The sequence below is a fragment of the Geotrypetes seraphini genome, chromosome 1 (genome assembly GCF_902459505.1).
Source record: "Geotrypetes seraphini chromosome 1, aGeoSer1.1, whole genome shotgun sequence".
Lineage (NCBI taxonomy): Eukaryota > Metazoa > Chordata > Amphibia > Gymnophiona > Dermophiidae > Geotrypetes > Geotrypetes seraphini.
The window spans coordinates 145,497,965-145,522,919 of record NC_047084.1 but is presented as its reverse complement, the minus strand read 5'-3'; the positions used below and the strand labels follow the sequence as shown (position 1 = coordinate 145,522,919).

General features: G+C 46.5%; 1 protein-coding gene across 2 annotated transcripts in view; it reads left to right on the top strand.

The window, feature by feature from the left end:
- The window catches only part of LOC117358057, a 53,623-nt gene that overhangs the window by 2,010 nt on the left and 26,658 nt on the right, over positions 1-24,955 (top strand). For both annotated transcript variants that reach the window (XM_033939494.1, XM_033939505.1), the window contains exons 2-3: positions 6,968-7,214; positions 23,206-23,265. In XM_033939494.1, the coding sequence (XP_033795385.1) occupies positions 7,050-7,214; positions 23,206-23,265 (225 nt within the window). In that variant the 5' untranslated portion in view covers positions 6,968-7,049. The remainder of the gene's footprint in view (positions 1-6,967; positions 7,215-23,205; positions 23,266-24,955) is intronic.

The window sequence follows — 24,955 nt, the reverse complement described above, 5'->3', positions numbered from 1 at the left end:
AAGAACAAACAAGGAAAGCAGTAAAAGGACCACAACCATCATGATGGGAGTGACACATTTTTTGTGAGGTCTTTCTATTTTGCAGTACAGGAGGAAATGTATTTTATTTTTTTCTAGTATTGCACTGCATGCAGAACATAAGAATAGCTTTACTGGGTCAGACCAATGGTCCATCGTGCCCAGTAGCCCATTCTCACGGAGGCCAATCCAGGTCACTAGTGCCTGACCAAAACCCAAAGAGTAGCAACATTCCATACAGAATCTCAAAGAATAGAAAGATTCCAGAATACCAAAGAGTAGTAACATTCCATGCAAGCAGTGGCTTCCCCCATGTCTTTCTCAATAATAATAATAATAATAATTTATTTCTTATATACCGCTATACTGTGAAGTTCGACTATGGACTTTTCCTCCAGGAAATTGTCCAAACTTTTCTTAAAACCAGCTACACTATCCGCTCTTACCACAACCTCTGGCAATGCGTTCCAAAGCTTATCTATTCTCCGAGTGAAAAAAATATTTCCTCCTATTGGTTTTGAAAGTATTTCCCTGTAACTTCAGTGTTCTTCCCCAGAAATCTTTTTCCAGCCGGGTGGCATGAAAAAGTTGCTGGATGGGGAAATTTGGTGGTGGAGAAAATTAAATGTGCACTATTTTTAGTAGTAATTTTCCAAATGCTCAATATGACTGCCTTTAACCCTTTCAGGACCATAAGGATCGTAGGCCAATTTTTGTGGTTTTGACGACATTTTTATGGTAAAAAGGGCTTGCAGATGCCAAAAAATTGATTTTTTTTGTGAAATATCATTATTTTTATTTAAAAAATCACACTTCTGGCTTATGGACAGTGTGGCAAGTGAATCTTCTCGTCAATCTGGCAACGACGCTAATGAATGAATGTCGGAACCAGTTTGTTTACATAAAGGCAGTATCATATGGAATCCGTACATATCAAATTTAGAACTGTAGACTATCCCAATCAAAATTTATAGGATTTTAAAGTTATGGGACAAATATGTCCCTTGGTCCTGAAAGGGTTAAGGGTTGACACTTAGGCAGTGTTCCAGTAGCATTTAAGCCAACCTTGTAAACAAGTAACGCAGATCCTCTTATTCTGAATAACTACTGGCCAGTATCAAACCTTTCATTTCTTTCAAAACTACTGTACTTGAGAGAGAGAGAGAGAGAGGTATTCAACCAACTTCAAACTCGTGTTGAATCAGTTAATGCTTTGCATCCTGCGATAGCAATTCTGCCACAGTAAATAAACTGAAGCCCATAGGAATTGAATGGACTTTGGTGCATTTGCCATGGAAGAATTGCTAGTGTGGCTTTGTAAAAGGGGCCCTTACTGAGTGAACTCCATAGTCACCTAGATCAGTGTTTCTCAATTTTTTCAAGCCAAGAACCCCCCTAAGTCTAACACATACCAACCGAGTACCCCAGCCCAAGCTCCACCCCTGACCCTACCTCCATTATAGTATTAAGGGCTCCTTTTATCAAGCCGCGCTTGCGGGGTTAGCGCGCGTGACTTTTTTTTTTATAATAATATTTCTTTATTGAGCAAACCAGCAAACACAAAACAGAACATTGCACAGGAACATCCAGCAATCCAGTGAAAATCGCCCTATCGGGCACATACAGAGCAAAAGGCAAAAACACAAGGAAGATCAGAATGCTCCAACACAAGAGGTGCTCAATACAGTTTTCCATGTAACACCCTCTAAGGCCCCCCCAGAACATAGCAGAACACCCCAATACCATAACACACAGTAAAATGCACCTAAAACACCGGATGCAAACCCCCCCCCAATCCCCCCACCCACCCCTACTCCCGACCTGTGGTAGACATAGATGAAGTATACAAAATATACAACAAATATACAAAAATTGACTAAACAAGAACCAAAGAGAGACCGAAAATAGACACACAAGAAGGAGGAGAACTAAGTCCAGAGGGAAAAAGAGGAGAAAAAGAAAGAGAAAGGAATCCCTGAATGGAATCTACGGAAAAAGGAGCCTGAAGAGGGAAATGACCTAAGAGGACAGAAGACCCCAATATAGGCTAACAGTTCAATAGGAGACTCCTCTCGGCCGCGTGACTTTTAATCACGCGCTAACCCCTGCGCTGCCCAAAAAACTATCACCTGCTCAAGGCAGGCGTTAGCGGCTAGCGGAGCCGGTGGTTTAATACGTGCTATTACCGCTTGATAAAAAGAGCCCTAAATGTAATGCAATTTCTTCCATTAATTTTTTATGTAACATGCAATATAATCTTATTATTCACAATGGTAACCACAAAATTAAAAAAAAACACAAAGCACACTGTATGCAGAGAAAATGGTAATTATTTTTATTTGTTTTATTTTTCAAAGAGGTCAAGGCACATGACTGAAATATACAATGTCACCTCAGTAACAACTATAGAAAAATAGACAAATATAGTGCAAAGTATAGACAACAGATATAAATTCTCAAAACTGACACATTTTGATCACAAAATTGAAAATAAAATTATTTTTCCTACCTTTGTTGTCTGGTGATTTCATGAGTCACTGGTTGCACTTTCTTCTGACTGTGTATCCAATATTTATTTTTCAGCTTCCTGTACACTTCCTCTTCTCTGGAACTCATTCCCTTACCCAACCAACATCTGTGTCCCTCCATGAGTCCAACTTTCCTTTCTCTCTCCTCCACCCCTATTGGCAACGTCTCCCTTTCTCTTCCTCCTCTGTTATGATCTTGCATCTCTTCCTCAGGGTCTTCCCCTCCCCCCTCCATCTGTCTCTTCTGTCTGCACCTCCCATAGTCCAGCATCTGCCTCATGTCATAGAATGATGATGGCAGATAAAGACCAAATGGCCCATCTAGTCTGCTACTTTGGTCCAGGCTTCTGTCTCTGTTGCTTACAAACACTCCCCCCCCCCCCAATATCCCCCCCATGTCCAGCATTTGTTCTCTTTTCTTCCAGGTCTTTCTCTGCCTCTCTCCTTCCTTGGTCTAGAATCTTTCCATCTCTCTGCAGTCTCTTTCTCTCTTCCCTCTATAACCCCCAAGTTCAACATCTGCCACCTCTCTTCTGCCTCCCCTTTGTTTCAGGTATCTCCCTCTATCTTCCTTCTGCTATCATTTTGAGTCCTCCCACCTTTGTTTCAGATCTTTCTGTATCTCTCACTTATTGTCTTCCACCTCCCCAGGGCCTGGCATATGCATATCTCTTCTTGGTTCAGGGTTTTTTTTCCCTCTCTGCAGTCTTTTTCTTCCTTTCTTCCCCTCTAGTCTTGCCCCTCCCTTTTGGTTTAAGTCTACTTTCCTGCCCCTCCTTAAGGTCCTTTTCTGTCTCTCTCCCGGTGAGCTGACCGGTGCACTTACTGCCTGGGCAGCTGCAGTGCCAGCAGACCCTATCCATGAAGATGCGTTCTTACCATGTTCCAGTCCGCATCCAGCAGGTTTAAATCTCCCAACAGCAGAACCTTCTTTCCTTCCAAACTTTCCGATATCCACAATCGGATCCTTCAGTTTGCTGCGATTTGAGTCGGAGGTCTGTAGACTACATCCACATAGATAGAAGTTCCATCTTCTCTTTTCAGAGCGATCCATATCGCTTCTTCCTCTCCTCAGGTCCCTTGCATTTCGGTCGCTTGGATATTGATCTTTACATAGAGAGCTACTCCTCCACCTTTTTGACCATCTCTGTCCTTCCTAAAAAGATTATATCCCGGTATGTTTGCATCCCATCCATGTGATTCACTGAACCATGTCTCTGTGATAGCAACAATATCTAGATCTACCTCTAACATCAGGGCTTGCAGATCATGAACTTTGTTGCTTAGACTGCGAGCATTTGTGGTCATCGCTTTCCAGCTGTTTTTCATCGATAATCTCCTTTTTCGTATGGATTTTTGTGTCGTTTCACTTTCCGTTGCAATACTAAGAAATGAGTTGCTGATATTGCTTATGTTGCAGCCTTTACTACTATCACATCTTTTCTTTTGCCAGGGGTGGTCTCTATAATTGTCCTTCGTACATACACCACCCCCACCTTCTAGTTTAAATGCCTAGAAAAATATTGTCTAAATTTCTCTGCAAGGTTTCTTTTTCCTGCAGTAGTAATATGTAGCCCATCAGTGCAATATAGCTTCTTGTCCTTCCATATACCTGAAGCCTTCTTGATGACACCAGGCTTTGAGCCATCTATTAAAGTCCTCTGTGTTTTTCACTCTTTGCTCTCTCTTTCCATATGCAGGCAGTATTTCAGAAAAAGCTAAAGTCTTTACAAAAGGTTTCAAACCCTCACCAACCTCCCAAAAAGCTTTCTGTGCTGCAAGTGTGGAGTTGTTGGCCAGGTCATTTGTTCCCAGATGGATAACATCAGTGTTAAAATCCATAGTTTCTTCCTTAATTATAGTCTGTATTTGCCTGGAACTCCTGGTAGCTGAGGATCCTGGAAGACATTTCACTATTTTGTCTCCTCGCCTTGTGTTCCAAGGTTAATGCCTCTGATGATGGAATCCCTCAACAGTAATAGTTTTCTGTTTTTGGCTTTTTTATTTGTGCTTAGGGTGTGCTTGTTCTCTTGAGTTACCTTCATTGGTTCCAGTCCCACCTCCCTTCTGTTTTCTTGAGTATCACCGCAGTAGTGGAGCAAAGGAATTCTGTAGAGGTAATATTAGTGAAGGTGGATGTTTCTGTGTTACATGTCGCAGTCTTTCTGAGCCTACTGTGACCCATTTATTCCTGGGCTGTTTTATTCTTTGAGGTAGAGGTGGTAAGTTGGTATAATTTTATGGAGTGATGGAAGTTGCTGTTTAAGTTTGCATTGCTCCTCCTTAATACTAGCAAGTTGAAGACAGATGGAGCAAGTCTTAAGCCTCCAAATAGTGTGTCTTGGAATTAAAGCACCACAGAGTTTGCATAGAATAAAGGTCATCTTGATTGGTTGTGAAGTGACTTGATTTGAGTAGTCCTCATTATTTGGGTCTCTATATATGAATATTGGTCCCTGGGGTTGGTGGGACTACAAGTCTTACCCTTATTCCTATGAAGGGAAAGAGGAAATACGATTTAACAAAGGAAAGAGAAGGGTTTATTTTTTTGTGTTTTTTAAGTAAGAAACAGGGAAGAGGAGAAGATAAATTAAGCAGATATAATGCTGGAAAACAGTGAAAAGAACAGAATATGAAATGCTGAGTAACTTAGCTTTTAGAAGTTCATAGGGCAGACTTGTTCACAGCACTGCAGTTTACCTTAGTAGTAAATCAGAGCCCCTCCTTTCTCCACCTAATCAGCAGACACAATGGCTAAAAACTAGTAAGTCAGAAATGCAGGCTCTATACCAAATCAGTGGCTACCCTAAAACGCAGGATTTTAAACAGAAATGTTAAAACAGATGTAATCTTCTAATGACTCCCGACCTAATTCTCCCTTCCTCAATCTAAAAAAAGTAAATTTCTTATAGTCTAATGTACCTACTCACCCACCCAAGTCAAAAGGCAGGAGATGTGCCAACTCAGGCCTGCCGTATCATTGTTACTCAAACTGGAGGTGCCTGACCACCTAGTAATCAGTCTGTAAAATGAGGCAATATTTGCCTTATTTTAGTAGACCCCTACTGAGGCATCCTGATAACACCCCCAGGTTCAGTCTATCAACTAAGGCAATGTTGAAATGCACCACTAGGGGTCAGATGCCACCACTTAAATGAATGGGGTACCCGAGGCAGAAGCAAGTAGGTATCGTTCCTGCTTTTCAACTTTTTTGAAATACCGCACCCGACATGGCTGCATTTTGTTAGATTAGGCTGTGTCAGGGGCATACAACCAGCTGATGACACACAACTTCCTGGTTGTATGCCCCTAAAACAGCATAGTCTGGTGAAATGCAGCCATCTCGGGCACCATATTTCAATAGCTATCTCTCTGCAGTAGGGGGGGGGGAGGCAACGATCTCAGTTTGTATATGAAGCAATGAGAGGATGAGTGGACCATCCAAGGTCCGAAATTCTGTATTTTGAGGAGGGGGGGGGTTCCAGGGTAAAGAACATAATCAACACATCAGCTCCTTACTAACCTTGATCTCGCAAGTGGAAGTAATTTACATTGGAGATACATTCTCAAATGCTTTAAGGCAGCAGCTCTCAAATCTGTCCTAGGTGACCACCAGCCAGTCAGGTTTTCAGGACATTGATGAATATGCATGAGAGATTTGAATGCCTATTGCATCCATTATATGTAAATCTCTCTCATGCATATTCATCAATGATGTCCTGAAAACCTGACTAGTTAGGACAGGTTTGCAAACTGCTGCTTTAAAGTTCAGAGTCCAACTCAGTAGTGAGCTCAAACGGGGATGGGGGGGAGTGTTCTTAACTCTCAGCAGAATTTTTCACTTGTTCTGATGTTCAGAAAATCCATTGTATGGAATTGGAGGGAACCTGTGGCTGGCAGAGGACAGACTGTCTATAGCAGTGGTTCCCAACCCTGTCCTAGAGGACCACCAGGCCAATTGGGTTTTCAGCCTAGCCCTAATGAATATGCATGGAGCAGATTTGCATGCCTATCACTTCCATTATATGCAAATCTCTCTCATGCATATTCATTAGGGCTAGCCTGAAAACCCGATTGGCCTGGTGGTCCTCCAGGACAGGGTTGGGAACCACTGATCTAGAAACCCCTCTGCACGATACTCTACAACACTTTTTTTATTTTTTTTTTGAGCTGGAGCTGGCTTTTGTTTAAAAATAAAACAAAACATTTTCCACACTCCCTCCCACAGCTTTGTTGCTTGCCAGCTTTCATGACCATAATGAATTTAAGTTCACAAAGCCAAGATCCTAACGTGTAATCTTGTAGTATCCAAGCATACAATATATATTTTTTTCTATTAATGGCAAGGTATGCCAACCATCTGAAAGTTGATGCCTGCTTGTGATGTGCTAATCCTCCCAGGCTTATCCCTTCTGTTTTAGGAAAAAAGGCTGCTGCTCTTTGCACAGATTCCTGGTTCTGGAGGTTTTATTCGGGGGAAAGTACTGTTGCTCGCCACCAGTGATGGATCGGTACCGGTATTTTATCTTTAACCAGAAGAGCATGGTGGTGCTTGGGCTCTTGCAGATAGCTTTCTCAGGAGTTGCGATTTGTAGCGGATTCATGGATGGCGCCTTCAGAAAAGAATCGGCATTGCGCAACACCAGAGCACCAATCTGGGCTGGAGCGGTGAGGCTGCAAGGTTTTCCTTTATTCAATGTATTGATGTTTTATGTTGCACTTTCCTGTTGTGATGCATAATTTACATTGCCTTTAAACTAAACTAAAACTTGGCTTTGTATATCGGTTCATCACCAAATGAGGAGCTTGACTCGGTTAATAAAAAAAAAGTAAAGAATGTTAATAAAACGAGAAAAAAAAGAACCATGAAACAAAGGATAGGAATAGAATGAAATGCCGCTTTCCATAGCGCAGCAGCACATGAATCCAGAGACTAGTGGGGATAGCTCACATTGACCAGCAGGTGGAGATAGAGAAACTGATTAACAGGTGGTCTTATAGACTGGCATTCCTCCTGTCCATCCAGTATGCTCTATCTCCCAGCAGGGGTAGTCGCTATCCATCTAGCTCCTGGATTCTGGCTGTGCCGGGTGACTTCATAGAAGTTTTCATTTCTCCTGTTGAGAATTTTTCTCTTCAGAGAGCAAGGGGTGTCTGTAGTTTCCTCAAGCAAAAAACAAAAGGAATTGACCCCTAAATATCCACAAAGAAGAAAATCCAGAGAAAACCAAAAAAATTCTGTGGAGTGAAGATGTTCCTAAATGGACTTTATTTGAAAGTGTCAAAGTTCCAGGTACACTGAAATCATCCACATAAGTGCCTTAAAGGACCTAGTCCGCTAGGGATACAGGACCCAACAAGGTCCGCATTTCGACAAAAAGTCTTCTTGTAAATGCAAGTAATGTCTCACTTCCTGCTCACCACACAATTGGACCCCTGAAGAAGACTTTTTGTCGAAACGCGGACCGTGTTGGGTCCTGTATCCCTAGCGGACTAGGTCCTTTAAGGCTCTTATGTGGATGGAATTATTTTATGTGGATGATTTCATTGTACCTTTGGAACTTTGGCACTTTCAAATAAAGTCCATTTAGGAACATTGTCACTCCAGAGTTTTTTTTGGTTTTCAATGTAGTTTCCTAACAAATGTTTGAGACCACATCCTCCTAAAAGAAAATAATGCTTTAAAAATGCTTACAAAAAGGAAGAGCAGAAAAAGCATTGAAGGTATATGAATTCAGTGAAAGGAGGATAGGCAATAGTGTGAGAGGTGGGGTGGGAGGAAATGGGGGGTAAAGATCTGGAACGTGACAGCACAAACAGAGATAATAGCGCAGGCAGGCGTTCGACCAGGTCGATTGGACGTACCTCTTTGAAGTGTTAAATTGTATGGGGATATCTGGCTAGTTCGCCTTGGCATTACGCACTTTATATTCCACTCCAACAGCAAGACTACTTGTCAATGACATTATCCCAGGACAAGCAGGCATGATATTCTCACATGTGAGTGACGTCATCTACGGAGCCCCGATGCGGAAGCATTTTCAAGCAAACTTGATTGAAGATTTAAGTTTGCTCTGCTGCTCCACGCATGCGTGCCTTCCTGCTCCACTAGGGGGTGCATCCCCTCGTGGTCTCCAGTTCAAAATTTTCCGCGAGCCTAGAAGTCGTGTTTTTTCAGGCTCTGCCCCAACTGCCTTCTAGCACCGCGATTTTTTCTTGTTTTTTCACGATTAAGTCGCTGTGCGCGAATTCTTTACCTTTTAACTTGATTCCTGCTTCGTTTTTGACGACCCGGAGGCTTCCGGGTCCCCGTGGCCGCGTGGCTAATCGAGCCGCGGCTACTTTCGATTTAATGTCCCGGCCTTTGACCGGCTTTAAAAAGTGCACCCAGTGTGAGCGGCTTCTTTCACTCACAGATCCGCATCGCCGGTGCATCCTCTGCCTGGGGGCGACTCATCCAACCGACTCCTGCCCCCAGTGCGCTATTTTTCAGAACCGGGCCCTCCGTCGAAGAAAAGCCCGCATGGCGGACCTCTTCACCCCGGACCAACCCTCCACCTCGGCCTCGAGGTCGGCCCCGGCCTTGACCTCGGCCCCGGATACCTCGGCATCGCCTCGAGACTCAACTCCGAAGTCCTCGGGACAACAGAAAGCCTCGGCCCAGGGTAAGTCCCCTCTTCCCTCTTCAGGTTCCGTAACATCGAAGAAGCCAGCCTCGGGGACAACGTCGACGCATGGCGGAAGCCCCATGCTTACAGCCCCGGCTAAGCCCTCCAAGCCTTCGTGCCGTGCCTCCACCACACGGGAATACTCTGATACGAGGTCGCCCCCGGTGGAGTGCACCGAGGCAGTGGACATGCCTTCGATGCTGTCCGTGCCCGTCTTCCAGGACCTACTCCGAGCGATGATCACGTCGGAGCTGTCCGCGGCAATGGCCCAGTTTCAATCGGCCTCGACCTCGACCCCGAATGTGCCAGACCAGCCGGAGCCTCGCATCGAACAACCTAGAGGAAAGGTGCGCAATCCTCGCCGCATCCCATCTTCCTCTGACTCCTCGCCGAGGCGCCCGAGACGTTCTCCCTCCGCAGACCGCCGAGGGGCAAAACGTCGGGCTAAAACGACAGAAACCTCGAACCTCCGTACCTCCAAGAAGGCCCGAGGTTCACCAACCCTACAAGGCCGTTCGCCCACACCTCGTACGGGACCACTAAGGGTGGCTGAGTTATCACTCTCCAACCCGCGCATCCTCCGAACTCCCCCTCGGACCGGGACCTCGACCCGAGGTCGCAGGTACTCTCCGAGGGAGTCCGGATCGAGGTCACCGATTCGACATCGATCGGTACCCCGAACCCCGGCATCGTCTCCGAGGGGCTCCTCGAGACGCCGAAGATCGACAACCCCGGAACACTCTCACAGTGCTTCCCCGGCCTCGGAGCAGGGATCAGAGCAGGAACCTCGATACTCGAGGGAAGCCTCCCCATCCTTCTCCACCCGACGAAGGTCTCGTTCACCGACCCCGCACGGGGCCCCTGGAACATCTCGCCCATCCTTCACTCGCTTTGTCCAGGACATGGGCCACGCCTTGGACTTAGACCTCCAGTCCGACTCCAGATACTCTAAGGAGTACCTGGCGGAGCTGGATATGCCATCACTGCCCAGAGAGTCCCTTCGCTTACCACCTAACCCGGTACTCCAACAGGCCTTCTTCAGGAACCTGGAGACCCCCTACATGGTCACATCCGTACCCTCCAAAATGGAGGCCAAGTACCGCACAGTACCTTACCCGGGATTCGAGCAACCACAGCTCTCCCACCAATCGCTGCTAGTAGAATCCTCCTTGAAAAAGGCTCACCCATCCCGGGTCTCAGCAGCGGTCCCCCCAGGCCGAGAAGGCCGAACCCTGGACAAGTTCGGCAGGAGACTATATCAAAACGCAATGATGGCCTCTAGGGTGCAAAGCTACACTTTCACCTTCACATCCTACCTCAAACACCTCATTGGACTATTGAGAGCCTTTGAGACTGACCTACCGGCCTCCCGGCAAGGAACGTTCGGCCTGCTTTTAGAGTCCCTCTCCAACCTGCGCCTTCATCTATTCCACGCGGCCTACGATGGCTTCGAACTCTCCTCCAGAGAGGCAGCCTTTGCTATCGCCATGCGCCGACTAGCTTGGCTGCGCCTGGTCGACATGGACCCCAACTTACAGGACCGGTTGGCTAACCTCCCCTGCGTGGGAAAAGAACTGTTCGATGACACTATCGAGGCGGCTACAAAACGCCTCTCCGAACATGAACGCTCGTTTGCCTCCCTCGTCCGACAAAAGCCCAAACCGCCCGCACCCAGGCCGTATAGGGCCCCTCCGCGCCGCTACCCACAAAAGTCCACCCCTGTCTTCTCGCGGCCCCCACCCAGGCGTCCGCAAGCCCACCACCGGGCCATGCCCAAGTCCCAACCGCCTGCGACCACCAAACCATCCCCGTCCTTTTGACGGGACACGCGGAAGGGGGCGGGCCCCCTCCGCCATAGTCCCAGGCCTCCTTCCCATTGGGGGTCGGCTCAAAGCCTTTTACCCTCGCTGGGAACAAGTCACATCGGACGCATGGGTCCTTGGCGTGATCTCATCAGGGTACTCTCTCAACTTTCGGGCCATTCCTCCGGACAACCCCCCAAGGAATTGCCCTCCCAACCGGACTCAGCTACCCCTACTCCTCTCCGAAGCTCGAGACCTGCTTTGCCTGAGAGCAGTGGAGAAGGTTCCCCCCCGACCAACGGGGGAAGGGCTTCTACTCCCGTTACTTCCTGGTACCGAAAAAAACGGGAGACCTACGCCCAATACTAGACTTGAGACGCCTCAACAAATTCCTGGTACGGGAAAAATTTCGGATGCTCTCACTACCGACACTTTACCCCCTGATCGACGAGGGCGACTGGCTCTGCTCCCTCGATCTCAAGGAGGCGTACACACATGTCCCAGTGCACCCCGCTCACCGCAAGTTCTTGCATTTTCAGGTAGGGGACTGGCACCTACAATACCGAGTCCTCCCCTTCGGCCTAGCATCATCACCTCGGGTCTTCACCAAGTGCCTCGTGGTGGTAGCAGCAACCTTACGTTCCCAGGGCCTCCAGGTATTCCCCTACCTGGACGACTGGCTAATCAAAGCCCCGTCCAGGGAAGGGGTTATCTCAGCGACCCAACAGACTATTACCTACCTACAAAGTCTGGGGTTCGAAATAAACTTCCCAAAATCCAAACTACGCCTCTCGCAGTCCCTACAGTTCATCGGGGCCACGCTGGACATGGTTCGCCTCCGTTCCTTCCTCCCCCCTCCGCGCCTAGAGGCGTTAGTAAGTCTGAGTCGAAGGATCTCCCTGCTGACCTCGGTATCAGCTCGACAGATGATGACTCTCCTGGGCCACATGGCCTCCACCGTCCATGTCACACCCTTCGCCCGCCTCCATCTGAGAATCCCTCAATGGACCCTGGCGTCTCAATGGCGTCAAGACCGGGACCCGATCGACCGTCCCGTGACAGTGACTCCTTCATTGCAACGATCGCTCCGCTGGTGGGCCGACTCTTCAAATCTTTCCAAAGGCTTGCTCTTCCTCACCCCACCCCACAGCAAGGTACTCACCACGGACTCGTCGGAGTACGCTTGGGGAGCCCACCTGGACGGCCTACGCACCCAAGGAATGTGGTCAGTACTAGAGCTTCGGGCCATCTATCTCGCAGCTGTAGCCTTCCAACATCTGCTCCACGACCGAGTGGTTCTCATCCGAACCGACAACCAGATAGCGATGTACTACGTAAACAAACAGGGGGGGACAGGGTCTTGGTCCCTTTGTCGGGAAGCCCTGCGCCTCTGGAAATGGGCAATCTCCAACAACACCTTCCTTCGAGCGGTGTACATACAAGGAGAACAAAACTGTCTGGCGGACAGACTCAGCCGCCTCCTACAGCCACACGAGTGGTCACTACACTCTCAGACCCTACGAGGGGTGTTCGAATGGTGGGGGACGCCTCAAATAGACCTGTTCGCATCCCCTCACAACCACAAGCTGCCTCTCTTCTGCTCCCGGATATACTCCCCGGACCAGCTCGAGGCCGACGCCTTCCTCCTCGACTGGGAGGGAAGGTTCCTGTACGCGTTCCCGCCGTTTCCTCTGATACTGCGGACGCTTGTCCACCTGAAAACAATACAAGCCACCCTGATCCTGATTGCCCCTTGCTGGCCACGCCAGCCGTGGTTTTCCCTTCTACTTCAACTCAGTGTCAGAGATCCACTGCCTCTGCCTCTGTTTCCCTCTCTACTATCACAGGGTCAGGGTTCACTGTTACATCCCAATCTTCAATCTCTTCATCTGAATGCTTGGTTTCTCTCCCCCTGACTGCTCTCCCCGTGTCTCAATCAGTCAAGGAGATATTGGAGGCCTCCAGAAAAACCTCGACGAGAACCTGCTACTCCCAAAAGTGGACCAGATTCTCAACCTGGTGCTCCTCCCACAGCCAGGACCCGGTGTCGGTCCCCGTCCCTCTGGTCCTTGACTATTTACTTCAATTATCTCATTCCGGCCTAAAGACCAACTCCATTCGAGTACACCTCAGTGCAATTGCGGCTTTTCATCAGCCCCTGGAAGGGAAAGCCCTCTCACTCCATCCCTTAGTCTCTTGCTTCATGAAGGGCCTGCTAAATGTCCACCCCCCTCTCAAACCTCCCCCGGTGGTTTGGGACCTTAACGTGGTTCTGGCTCAACTAATGAAACCTCCATTCGGGCCCCTAGACAAATGCCATCCAAAATTCCTCACTTGGAAGGTAATTTTCCTACTCGCGCTCACGTCCGCCCGGCGGGTTAGTGAGCTACAAGCCCTGGTAGCGGACCCACCCTTCACGGTATTCCACCACGACAAGGTGGTACTCCGCACCCATCCAAAGTTCTTACCTAAAGTAGTGTCTGATTTCCATCTCAATCAGTCCATTGTCTTACCTGTGTTTTTCCCCAAGCCCCACTCTCACCCCGGAGAAGTGGCGCTCCACACTCTCGACTGCAAGAGAGCGTTGGCCTTTTACCTCCAACGCACTCAGTCACACCGGAAAGTCCCACAACTGTTTTTGTCCTTCGACCCAAACCGGTTAGGTCACCCAGTTTCCAAACGCACCTTGTCCAACTGGTTGGCCGATTGCATCTCCTTTTGCTACGTTCAGGCTGGTCTCGCGCTGCATGGTCGAGTAACGGGACACAAAGTCCGAGCGATGGCAGCCTCCATAGCGTTCCTCAGGTCCACACCCATTGAGGAAATCTGCAAGGCTGCCACGTGGTCTTCGGTTCATACCTTCACCTCCCACTACTGTCTGGACTCACTGTCCAGAAGCGATGGCCAGTTCGGCCGATCGGTACTGCGAAATCTATTTGCTTAAATTGCCAACTTCCCTCCATCCCTTTTCAGTTAGCTTGGAGGTCACCCACATGTGAGAATATCATGCCTGCTTGTCCTGGGATAAAGCACAGTTACTTACCGTAACAGGTGTTATCCAGGGACAGCAGGCATATATTCTCACAACCCGCCCACCTCCCCGAGGTTGGCTTCTTGGCTAGTTAAGTGAACTGGAGACCACGAGGGGATGCACCCCCTAGTGGAGCAGGAAGGCATGCATGCGTGGAGCAGCAGAGCAAACTTAAATCTTCAATCAAGTTTGCTTGAAAATGCTTCCGCATCGGGGCTCCGTAGATGACGTCACCCACATGTGAGAATATATGCCTGCTGTCCCTGGATAACACCTGTTACGGTAAGTAACTGTGCTTTATGTTGAAATATGTTTATTGGGTTTAATATCAAACAAAGTTAACAGTAGATATCATTTCAAACAAGTAGAGTCCCCCCTCCTCCCCCTCCCTGCCCTCTTCCCCCCACTCCCCCAACTTCCTAAATGAACAAGATTCCATCCTCCATCAGTCCAATTGTTACGGGTTCAATAGGTTACTTCGAGCTTTATGAGTCAGTGTTAGCCAGAATGGTTCCCAAATAGAACTAAATGTTCGTCCTGTAGGGGTATCCAATGAAGCCAAGGATAGTCGCTCCATTGATGCTTGACGAAGCATCAAGATTCTCCAGAGTGATACTGTCGGCGGATCTGATGTTATCCAACAGTGTAATATTGTTTTCTTACCCAAGAGGAATGTTCGGGTCATAAAACCTCGAAAACCTTTCGGGGATATCCGAGGAATGGAGTCCATTGAGAATAACAATTCCGGACAATTAACATAGCCATGGTGCCACATAGAAGTGATGTGTTGCTGTAACTGTTTCCAGAAGCCCTGTACCAAGGGGCAAGTCCAAAATTGGTGACCCAAAGAAGCTCCTGGTTGGGCACATTTAGCACACGTGTCCGTAGCACTGATTTTAGCACGATACAAATATGTCGGTGCTCTATAGAGGCGTAGGTAGAATTTATAATTCAATTCAATAAGGGTCACTTGTCCCGTTATTTTAAAGATTGCTTGGAGACCCTGTTGGATATGCTGTCCAGTCACCTCACAAGGTATATCCCCTGACCAACGGGCCGCATAATTGTCATAGGAAATGGGCTCCAAACTCTCTCTCAAAAAACGTAAATGGAATTTCAATGGGATATGAGTCTGGGCCGTCAGGCATAGCGCTTCCGAAATAGCTTCCTGACTATGACTTGTAAGTCCTGCCGGTGGTAGTGATTTAACATAAGATGTCATCTGTGCATAAGCTAACCAGTCCCTAGAAGTCCAGTTATATTCAGCCAGCATAACAGTGAATGATGGCACCAGTCCCTGTGCTGTTACCACCTGTGAAATATATTGTAGATGAGAAGTTCTCCACACCGAAGTAGGAAATCTAGATGTCCCAGGTTGTAACTGTGCTTTATTACTGACCCAATACCTATTGAGAGGGGAACTCGACAGGGCTGTCCCCTGTCACCCCTCTTATTTCTATTGTACCTCGAACCCTTTCTTCGCACAGTGTCTCAGGACCCCGACATAGTGGGTGTGGACTTTGGGATTCATTTACTCAAAGTGTTGGCCTTTGCAGATGACCTATTATTTTTGCTAACTGACTCCGCTCATTCTGTTCGATATTTATTGCAAGCGCTTGAAGAATTCAAATTTTATTCGGGATTTATGTTGAACTACCAGAAATCTATGGCCCTAGCTAGCCCCATGACACTACAACAGACATGGAGTGGTCACTTCCCATTTACGTGGGCTCAGACTTCAATTCGCTATTTGGGGGTACAGATCCCCCGAGACCTTACGACCCTGTACACCAGCAATATCACCCCATTGCTTCAAGACACCTCACAATATCTACAGAATTGGTCCACTTTTCCCTTATCGGTGGCGGGCCGGGTAGCCCTTTTTAATATGGTGCTCTTTCTCAAATGGTTATATCGCTTTCAGGTTTTACCTCTGCTGCTGTCCCATGCCCATAACATTTGTTTAACGAAAGAGCTACAGCGTTTTCTATGGGGTGGTAAGCGACCACGTATGCCCTTGCTACGGATGTGTCTGCCCAGGGATAGTGGGGGCTATGGTTTATTAAATGTACGTTGGTATGCTATGGCTTGTCAGATGAGACATATTAATGATTGGTTTAGAGGAACATCTGATTTTTCTGCTACACCACTGGAGTTATCTTTGCTGGCTCCGTTCCATGTGAGCTATTTTCTACATGTGGCGGATCCGAGGATGTGTCCTTTGGTGTCTCACTACCCCATTTTTACGCCGTCCAGAAGGACATGGAGATGGGTCTGTAAAACAGCCAAATTGTCTTCTAGGGTGTCTTTATATTTGCCTATACAGGGCAATGGAGCTTTCCAGCCGGGCATGCAAAATGCCACCTTTCTTAGGTGGCAAGCACAAGCTCTACAATATCTTTTTCACCTGTTTTCGGAGGAGGGGAGCCTGGTCACATTTGCCGAGCTGCAACGAACTTTTGACCTACAGGCTAATGATCTCTTCGCCTATTACCAGATCCGTCACTATGTTCAGTCCCTCCTAGTGGCTGCCCTTACTGAAGTCTGCAGGGAGGCGCTTTCGGAACTCTTCAGCCTTTTAGCCCAACAGAAGATTCCTCTACGATTTCATATTGTGGGGATCCGGGATTGCCAACTAAGTACGAATCTGGATATATTAGCGACAGCGTGGGCTGAGGACTTGCATTGCCAGTTGACTGCTCAACAGTTACAACGGGTCCTGAAGAACATTCAGAAGGTGTCACCCAATATTACTCACTGGGAAATGCAATTGAAAATTGTTCTTAGACTTTACATTCCACCGGAACGTGCAGCCCGGATGGGGATTACTGCGTCGCATTCTTGCCCGAAATGCAATCAGGCTCACGCATCTTTGAGTCACATGTTTTGGGCCTGCCCCGCAATCCAACAGTTTTGGAGACATCTGGACGCATCGCTTTGGGGACGGCGATGGATTCCGCAACCGAGGGCGTTATTTGGATTTTATAATATAGCCTCGCCCAAACCCAGGGGAATGTCAGCATTTATCTCCAGAGCCCTTTTGATGGGAAAAAAAGCCATCCTCACCAACTGGCTCTCCCGTGATCCCCCTTCATATGCACAATGGAGATCCCTAATGATAGTGCACGCAACACTGGAGAGACGCATGGTGGGAGACTTGACTCTTGGCCCGGGTCGCAAATTTTGTCAGGTGTGGGAGCACTTCTGGCAGGACCTCACACTGCGTGCTTGCAGTAGACTTTTGAATCTTTAAGATTTTATTCCCACTCTCAGCTGTTGGACTGGCCATGGATTTTTGGGGAGGGGATGGGGGGATGGGAGGGGAACTGATTATATTGTTGAAAATGTTATTTCCTGAATGGTACTACTGTTTGTATTTGCTTCTTACTTCTGGAATAATAAAAATCATTTAAACATAACAATAGCGCAGGGAATGAAGGGGATAATGCAGTATCTTAATTTCTCTCGCGCTGGCTCTACCTCAGAGTGAATGAACGTGTAAAGTCCCCTAATTAAGCAATCCCAAACTCTCCTTCCCCTCTCTTAATGAACTAAAAAAATACTGTACAGTTTGCTAGAGTTTATAGTCAAGACATGTAGCATAGCTGGATATAAAAAGATCTGGACAATTTCTGCGGAAGTCCATAAATGATTAAAGCCGTATTCTTTAGCAATTCTCCAGACCGGCATAGGTTAATCTTTCAAGCAGGTTAGATGCTGCTGGGAGGGGAGGAGGGAAAGGGATGGGAAGAGAGTTAATGTTGGATAGAGCAGTGTTTTTCAACTGCTGTTCTGCGGCACACTAGTGTTCCGCGAGATGTTGCCTGGTGTGCCGCAGGGCAGTACTACCAGTCCTGCATCCAGGGGCCCGGAGCTGACAGGGGGCCCGAGGCAGGGGCGCCAGTAGCTCGCCAAGGCAAAGTGAGTCGATCACCCAGGACTCACTTTGTCTTGGCAATCTAATCTATTGAGCCGATAAGTCTTCTTCTCCCCGACGTCAATTCTGCAGTCGGAGAGGAAGTTCGGGCCAGCCAATCGCTGCCTGGCTGGGCGGAACTTCCTCTCCGATTGCAGAATTGACGTCAGGGAGAGCATGCGTCGGCGTCGGCTTTGGGGCCTGTTATCCATTGGTGGGTCCTGTTCCCCGATGGCAGTGGCAGTGGCTTGGGGAACGGCAGGGAGAAAGAAAGAAAGGGGGCAGGCAGGGAAACAGAAGGAAAGAAGAGAAACAGAAAAAAAGAAAGAAAGGTCAGGGAGAGAGGAAGAAAAAGTTGGGGGAGGGAATGAGGTGTGGAGGAGAGAAAGCATACAGGCTGATAGAAGGGAAGAAAGATTGGATGCACAGTCAGAAGAAGAAAGTGCAACCAGAAATCACCAGACAAGGTAGGAAAAATGATTTTATTTTAAATTTAGCAAAGTGGAGGCAGTATTACCACAGTTTTCAAAGGAATTTGCCCAAATAACTTAATAGTGAACTGGGTAAATTCCCAGAGATGAAAACTTCCCTTCACTTACTATGCACAGTTCTGAATTTATATCTGCTGTCTATATTTTACAATATGGTCACCTTTTACTAAACCGCAATAGTGGTTTTTAGCGCAGGGAGCCTATGAGCATCAAGAGCAGCGCTGGGCATTCAGCGCAGCTCCCTGCGCTAAAAACTGCTATTGTGGTTTAATAAAAAGGATGGAGGGTATATTTGTCTATTTTTGTATGCTATAAAAACCAAATACAGAGAGAGACTGAGAGCTGTTGACGAAGAGCTACGTGTGTGTCTTTCTTCGATTCCAGCCAGAATATCAGCTTTGTGTTCAGCCAAACAGGCCCAGGTTTCGCACTGAATAAAGTATTTTATAATTTTTCACTATTCTGTTTACTTAATATTTCATAACTAGCTGATGGCCTGGCGTTGCACAGGTATTTAATTATAGCAATAACACTGTAAATGGATTCAAATAAAGATACTTTATAGTGGTGAATGAAAATATTTTTTTACTTTATAAAAAGTACAATATTCAAATTATAATGTGAAATATTTGACAAAATGAATACAATACAACTAACACAAAACTTGATTATAAACAACATTTTTAGTTTCACCTCCAGGAGCAAGAACATATACATTATTGGGTGAACCCACCCTTCCCACGTGTGCAGGTGGGCCGCGAGACCCCCAGAACATATCACCCCAGGTAGTGAGGGATCTGCATACCAAGTTTCGTTCAAATCGGTCCCACAGCTTTTTATATTTTTTTCATTGACTTGAATGGGTGAAATCTGATTTTCTGTTTGTAGCTCCGCCCACGTGTGCAGGTGGGCCGCGAGACCCCAAGAACATATCACCCCCGGTAGTGAGGGATCTGCATACCAATTTTCGTTCAAATCGGTCCCACAGCTTTTTACATTTTTTCCATTGACTTGAATGGGTGAAATCTGATTTTCTGTTTGTAGCTCCGCCCACGTGTGCAGGTGGGCCGCGAGACCCCAAGAACATATCACCCCAGGTAGTGAGGGATCTGCATACCAAGTTTCGTTCAAATCGGTCCCACAGCTTATTACATTTTTTCCATTGACATGAATGGGTAAAATCTGAATTTCTGTTTGTAGCTCCGCCCACGTGTGCAGGTGGGCCGCGAGACCCCCAGAACATATCACCCCAGGTAGTGAGGGATCTGCATACCAAGTTTCGTTCAAATCGGTCAAGCCGTTTTTGAATTAATGTGAGAATGGCATCTTTTTACATTTTTTCCATTGACATGAATGGGTGAAATGTGATTTTCTGTTTGTAGCTCCGCCCACGTGTGCAGGTGGGCCGCGAGACCCCCAGAACATATCACCCCAGGTAGTGAGGGATCTGCATACCAAGTTTCGTTCAAATCGGTCCCACAGCTTTTTACATTTTTTCCATTGACTTGAATGGGTGAAATCTGATTTTCTGTTTGTAGCTCCGCCCACGTGTGCAGGTGGGCCGCGAGACCCCAAGAACATATCACCCCAGGTAGTGAGGGATCTGCATACCAAGTTTCGTTCAAATCGGTCAAGCCGTTTTTGAATTACTGTGAGAATGGCAGCTTTTTACATTTTTTCCATTGACATGAATGGGTGAAATCTGATTTTCTGTTTGTAGCTCCGCCCACATGTGCAGGTGGGCCGCGAGATCCCCAGAACATAACAACCCAGATAGTGAGGGATCTGCATACCAAGTTTCGTCCAAATTGGTCACAGTGAGAATGGCAGCTTTTTACATTTTTTCCATTGACATGAATGGGTGAAATTTGATGTTCTGTTTGTAGCTCTGCCCACGTGTGCAGGTGGGCCGCGAGACCCCCAGAACATATCACCCCAGGTAGTTGGAATTACTGTGAGAATGGCAGTTTTTTACATTTTTTCCATTGACATGAATGGGTGAAATCTGATTTTCTGTTTGTAGCTCCGCCCATGTGTGCAGGTGGGCCGCGAGACCCCCAGAACATATCACCCCAGGTAGTGAGGGATCAGCATACCAAGTTTAGTTCAAATCGGTCCCACAGCTTTTTACATTTTTCCCATTGACTTGAATGGGTGAAATCTGAAGTTATGTTTGTAGCTCCGCCCACGTGTGCAGTTGGGCCGCGAGACCCCCTGAACATATCATCCCGGGTAGTGAGGGATCCGCATACCAAGTTTCGTTCAAATCGGGCAAGCCGGTTTTGCGGAGGCAGTTTTTACATTTTTTCCATTGACATGAATGGGTGAAATCTGATTTTCTGTTTGTAGCTCCGCCCAGGTGTGCAGGTTGGCCGCGATACCCCCAGAACATATCACCCCAGGTAGTGAGGGATCGGCATACCAAGTTTCGTTCAAATCGGGCAAGCCGTTTTTGCGTTGGCAGCTCTTTACATTTTTTCCATTGACATGAATGGGTGAAATCCGATTATCTGTTTGTAGCTCCGCCCACGTGTGCAGGTGGGCCGCGAGACCCCCAGAACATATCATCCCGGGTAGTGAGGGATCTGCATACCAAGTTTCGTTCAAATCGGTGAAGCCGTTTTTGCGTGATCGCGGCACATACATACATACATCCGATTTTATATATATATAGATAAAGTAATTATAAAATACTTTCTTTGTGTTTATTTGATTCCTATTCAAGAGAATTACTTTATATATAGTCAATATAGGCACAGAGTTAAATTTTTTAACATTTTCTAATGGTGGTGTGCCTCGTGATTTTTTTCATGAAACAAGTGTGCCTTTGCCCAAAAAAGGTTGAAAAACACTGGGATAGAGGGAGGAGGGAAGGGAGAAGGGAAAAAAAGGAAGGAGGGAAGGGAGAAAGAAAAAAGGAAGGAAACAGCTGGCAGGGAGATTACAGGAGGGGAAGGGGGTCAGGGTGGAATGGAGAGATCAGATGAGGGAAAGGGGAGAGAGAGGAATGAGAAAGTAGAGAGACATTGATACTGGAAAGGGGGTCAGCAGAGAAATGAGAGAGGGATAAAGATGCTAGATCTGGTGTAGGAGAGATAAAAATGAAGAAGGCAGTGAAGCTGGAATGAATGATGTAAAAAGGAGAGAGGAGGAACAGGCTGGATGGACAGGGAAGAGGGGCATAGAAAGAAGTCGGATACATATGGAAGGGGGAGAGGGCAGACATTGGATGGAACGGGCAGATGCTGGAAGGAAAAGAGTGAAAAGAAGATGAAAGCTGAAACCAGAGACAACAAAAGGTAGAAAAAAATAATTTTATTTCTATTTTGTCATTAGAATATATCAGATTTGAAATATATATCCTGCTAGAGACATAACTGGGGACTGCAGTATTCTGTTAGCATGATATTTCTATGTAGCATTCTATAATAACTTGGCTTGTTCAGTTTTCTTGATAGTAGAGGGGGTATATGTGAAGGGGAGGGGAGACAGGGGTTTTGTTGGTCCGTGCTCTGTATATTTGTATTTATAAAATCACAATTGTTCAGAATATTGTTTCTTTTTATACTTTAATAAAATACGTTCAATATAAAATCATAATTGCGGCTTGTGCAGATGGGATCAGATGGTTTGCGGGGTTTTTAAATTTTAGTCCTAGTAGTTTGCCGGTCCACAAAATAATTCTTTTATTTCTGCCGGTCCACAGGTGTAAAAAGGTTGAAGAACACTGTTCTACAGTGTTGATGTCAATCTGAGGATTTTGTTTTTTGAACACTTCTTTAAGTTCTTCGCTTTAACGGTTCAGAGGAAGTGTGTAGCCGCTGCAGGCAGGAGTTGCTGCTGTGCCTAGCGATTGCTCTTCTAAGCAGGTGCCAGGCAGATTTCTTCCCCTCTTTTACTGGGCTTACTCTGCACAAATAGCGCGCATGATTTGCACACTATTTGTTAGTGCATAGCCCCGTAAAACAGTGTTATCACAAACTGTGACGCGGCAAGATTCTGGGTGTGCCATGAGAGAGGGTTCTGTAAACTGCCAGTACTTGCGCCAGTGCTTCTCCTCCTATCTGCCCCCAGCATACCGGAATTTTAGGGTTACAAGATGGAAGGATTTCCAAAACCTGGCAGTTTGTCCGGCTTTTGGAAGGCCTGCACGTGCTCAGAGGCCCTCGAGACGCGGCCCCTGAGTTTTTAGTGTGCTGCGGCTGGGAAAAAAAAAAGTTTGAATTGCTCCCAGCATGGTATTGTGCATCCTGCCCTTGGTGGACAGGAGGGCTATGAATGAACAGCAAGGCTAAACGAAAGATGGGGAGTGTGGGGATGACTGGGGAAGGGTTTTGGAGGTGCTTTTTGTATATGTGGTTAAAAGTATGAAGTTTGTAGGCTTTTCTTTTTGAATGTGAACTATGGGACTAGGGAGTTGAATGTGTGAAGATGGGCAGTGTCCTGGGGCATAGGTAATGGAAGGAGTAACCCTGTTTTTTATATGCATGTGGATGAAGTGAGATCTTCTGGCCTAACAAGTTTATCTTCCAAATAGTGTGACAAGAGGCAGATGGAATAGTGTGTGTGTTCTGCTTTGGGGGAAGAAAGCAGGGAATAAGTAAAACATTCTATTACATCTGTTCTTTATTTTCTTTAATTATATTGTCTGTCTTTAGTAAGACAGCTCAAGGTGAGAAGCAGAAATGATTATAGTATTAAACAAAGACTAATTCTGCCTCCTCCTATCCCACCTCCTTCTTTCTTCCCAGGTAATGAGTATTCCTGGAATTTTAGCTTTATTTTCATCTCAGAAAAAGAATCCAGTTCTGGTAAGACAAAATATTTTTAATGTATATTTGATTGTAAATATGACATGTTGTCCCAGAATGTTTTTTTGGAGTTTGAATTAATGAAAGCAAAATCCTGACCTAGAAGCCAAGTAAATTTTGAGTTTTGGTTTCCATGTGAAAACAGGCCTGAAATCTGTTTGGGCCCAAAACACTCGCAAACTCTTTTTTCCCCCTCCCGGGCCTACCTTGTTGTTGGGTAGTGGTGCAGGAGTGTCCAAATTCACTCCTGTGCATAGCCTGTTCCAACTCTAAATGGCTTCTGGGACTTCCAGTGGCCATCTTTTGAGACTGGAACAAGTACAGGCAGGAGCTCGAACGAAGTCCTGGAAGCCATATTGACCTGGAGACAACCGTGTGCAGGAGTAAGTGGGGACACTCTTGTGCCCCTATCTACAAATGATAAGCTAGACCAGTGGTCTCAAACTCAAACCCTTTGCAGGGCCACATTTTGGATTTGTAGGTACTTGGAGGGCCTCAGAAAAAAATGGTTAATGTCTTATTAAAGAAATGACAATTTTGCATGAAGTAAAACTCCTTTATAGTTTATAAATCTTTCCTTTTAGCTAAGTCGTAATAATAATATTGTCATTTATAGCTAAAGAGACACATGATCAAGAAACTTATTTTACTTTTGTGATTATGATAAACATACTGAGGGCCTCAAAATAGTACCTGGTGGGTCGCATATGGCCCCCGGGCTGCGAGTTTCAGACCACTGAGCTAGACCCAGGAGGGGGAGGGAATGGCTGCTGGGGGTGGGTCTGGGAGGGGGCTGCATCCAATGGTTGGATCCAAGAGGGTGCTTTTAGTCACTTTGGTGGGGGCGGGGCTCATTTTCAGCTTCAGTTCCAGTCAAAATTGACTGGTTTCTGCTTAAGAGACAATTTTTGTCGCAGATTGTTTTGGCAGAAGCTGAAATCAAAGATCTGTTTGGGTCGGGCTCTTCCCTGACACTTTAAAACGTTTTCCAGTATGATGCAAGTAATTTTTAAATACGATCAATTGGGCACCACGGATACCCTGAAATAGTGTCACTGTTTGAGCAGTTACAGGAAAATTCTGTCTGACACAAATATACAAATTTGTTGGTACGGTGTGTTGAAGGATTCCTGTTTATTATCAGTTAAGCTGGAAAACTTCTGTTAAGTTTTGAAACTTCCTTAGCGCCGGCAGCAGATGAATCCAGAGACAAGGGAGATAGCACACATCTACCAGCAGGTGGAGATAGAGAACTGACTCGCAGGAGTATATCTTGGATGGAATCCCTCCTGGCCAGCTAGTATGCTCTATCTTCAGCAGGTTGGAGAACTGCTATTCCTCTAGGCTCCTGGCTTCAGCAAGCAGATTCTACTTTCTCTTAAGGCTGCTTGATGAGGGGGGTTTTTGTTTTGTTTTTTGCAAAACTGTTTATTAACAAGCAAAATACAGAAAAACCAGCAGATACATTTTTCAATAAACTCAAATGCAAACAGCTAACAGACTCGACTATTCCTTCCCCACCTGCTATCCCTTCCTCAGGCAACTGGCAGAAGGGGGGGGGTCACTGGCTTTGATATACGAGTGCTTTGGATTACGAACATGCTTCTGGAATGAATTATGCTCGTAAACCAAGGTACCACTGTACTTTGAAACAAGAGTGATTGTTCTGATAGGATGGGTTACTATAGTT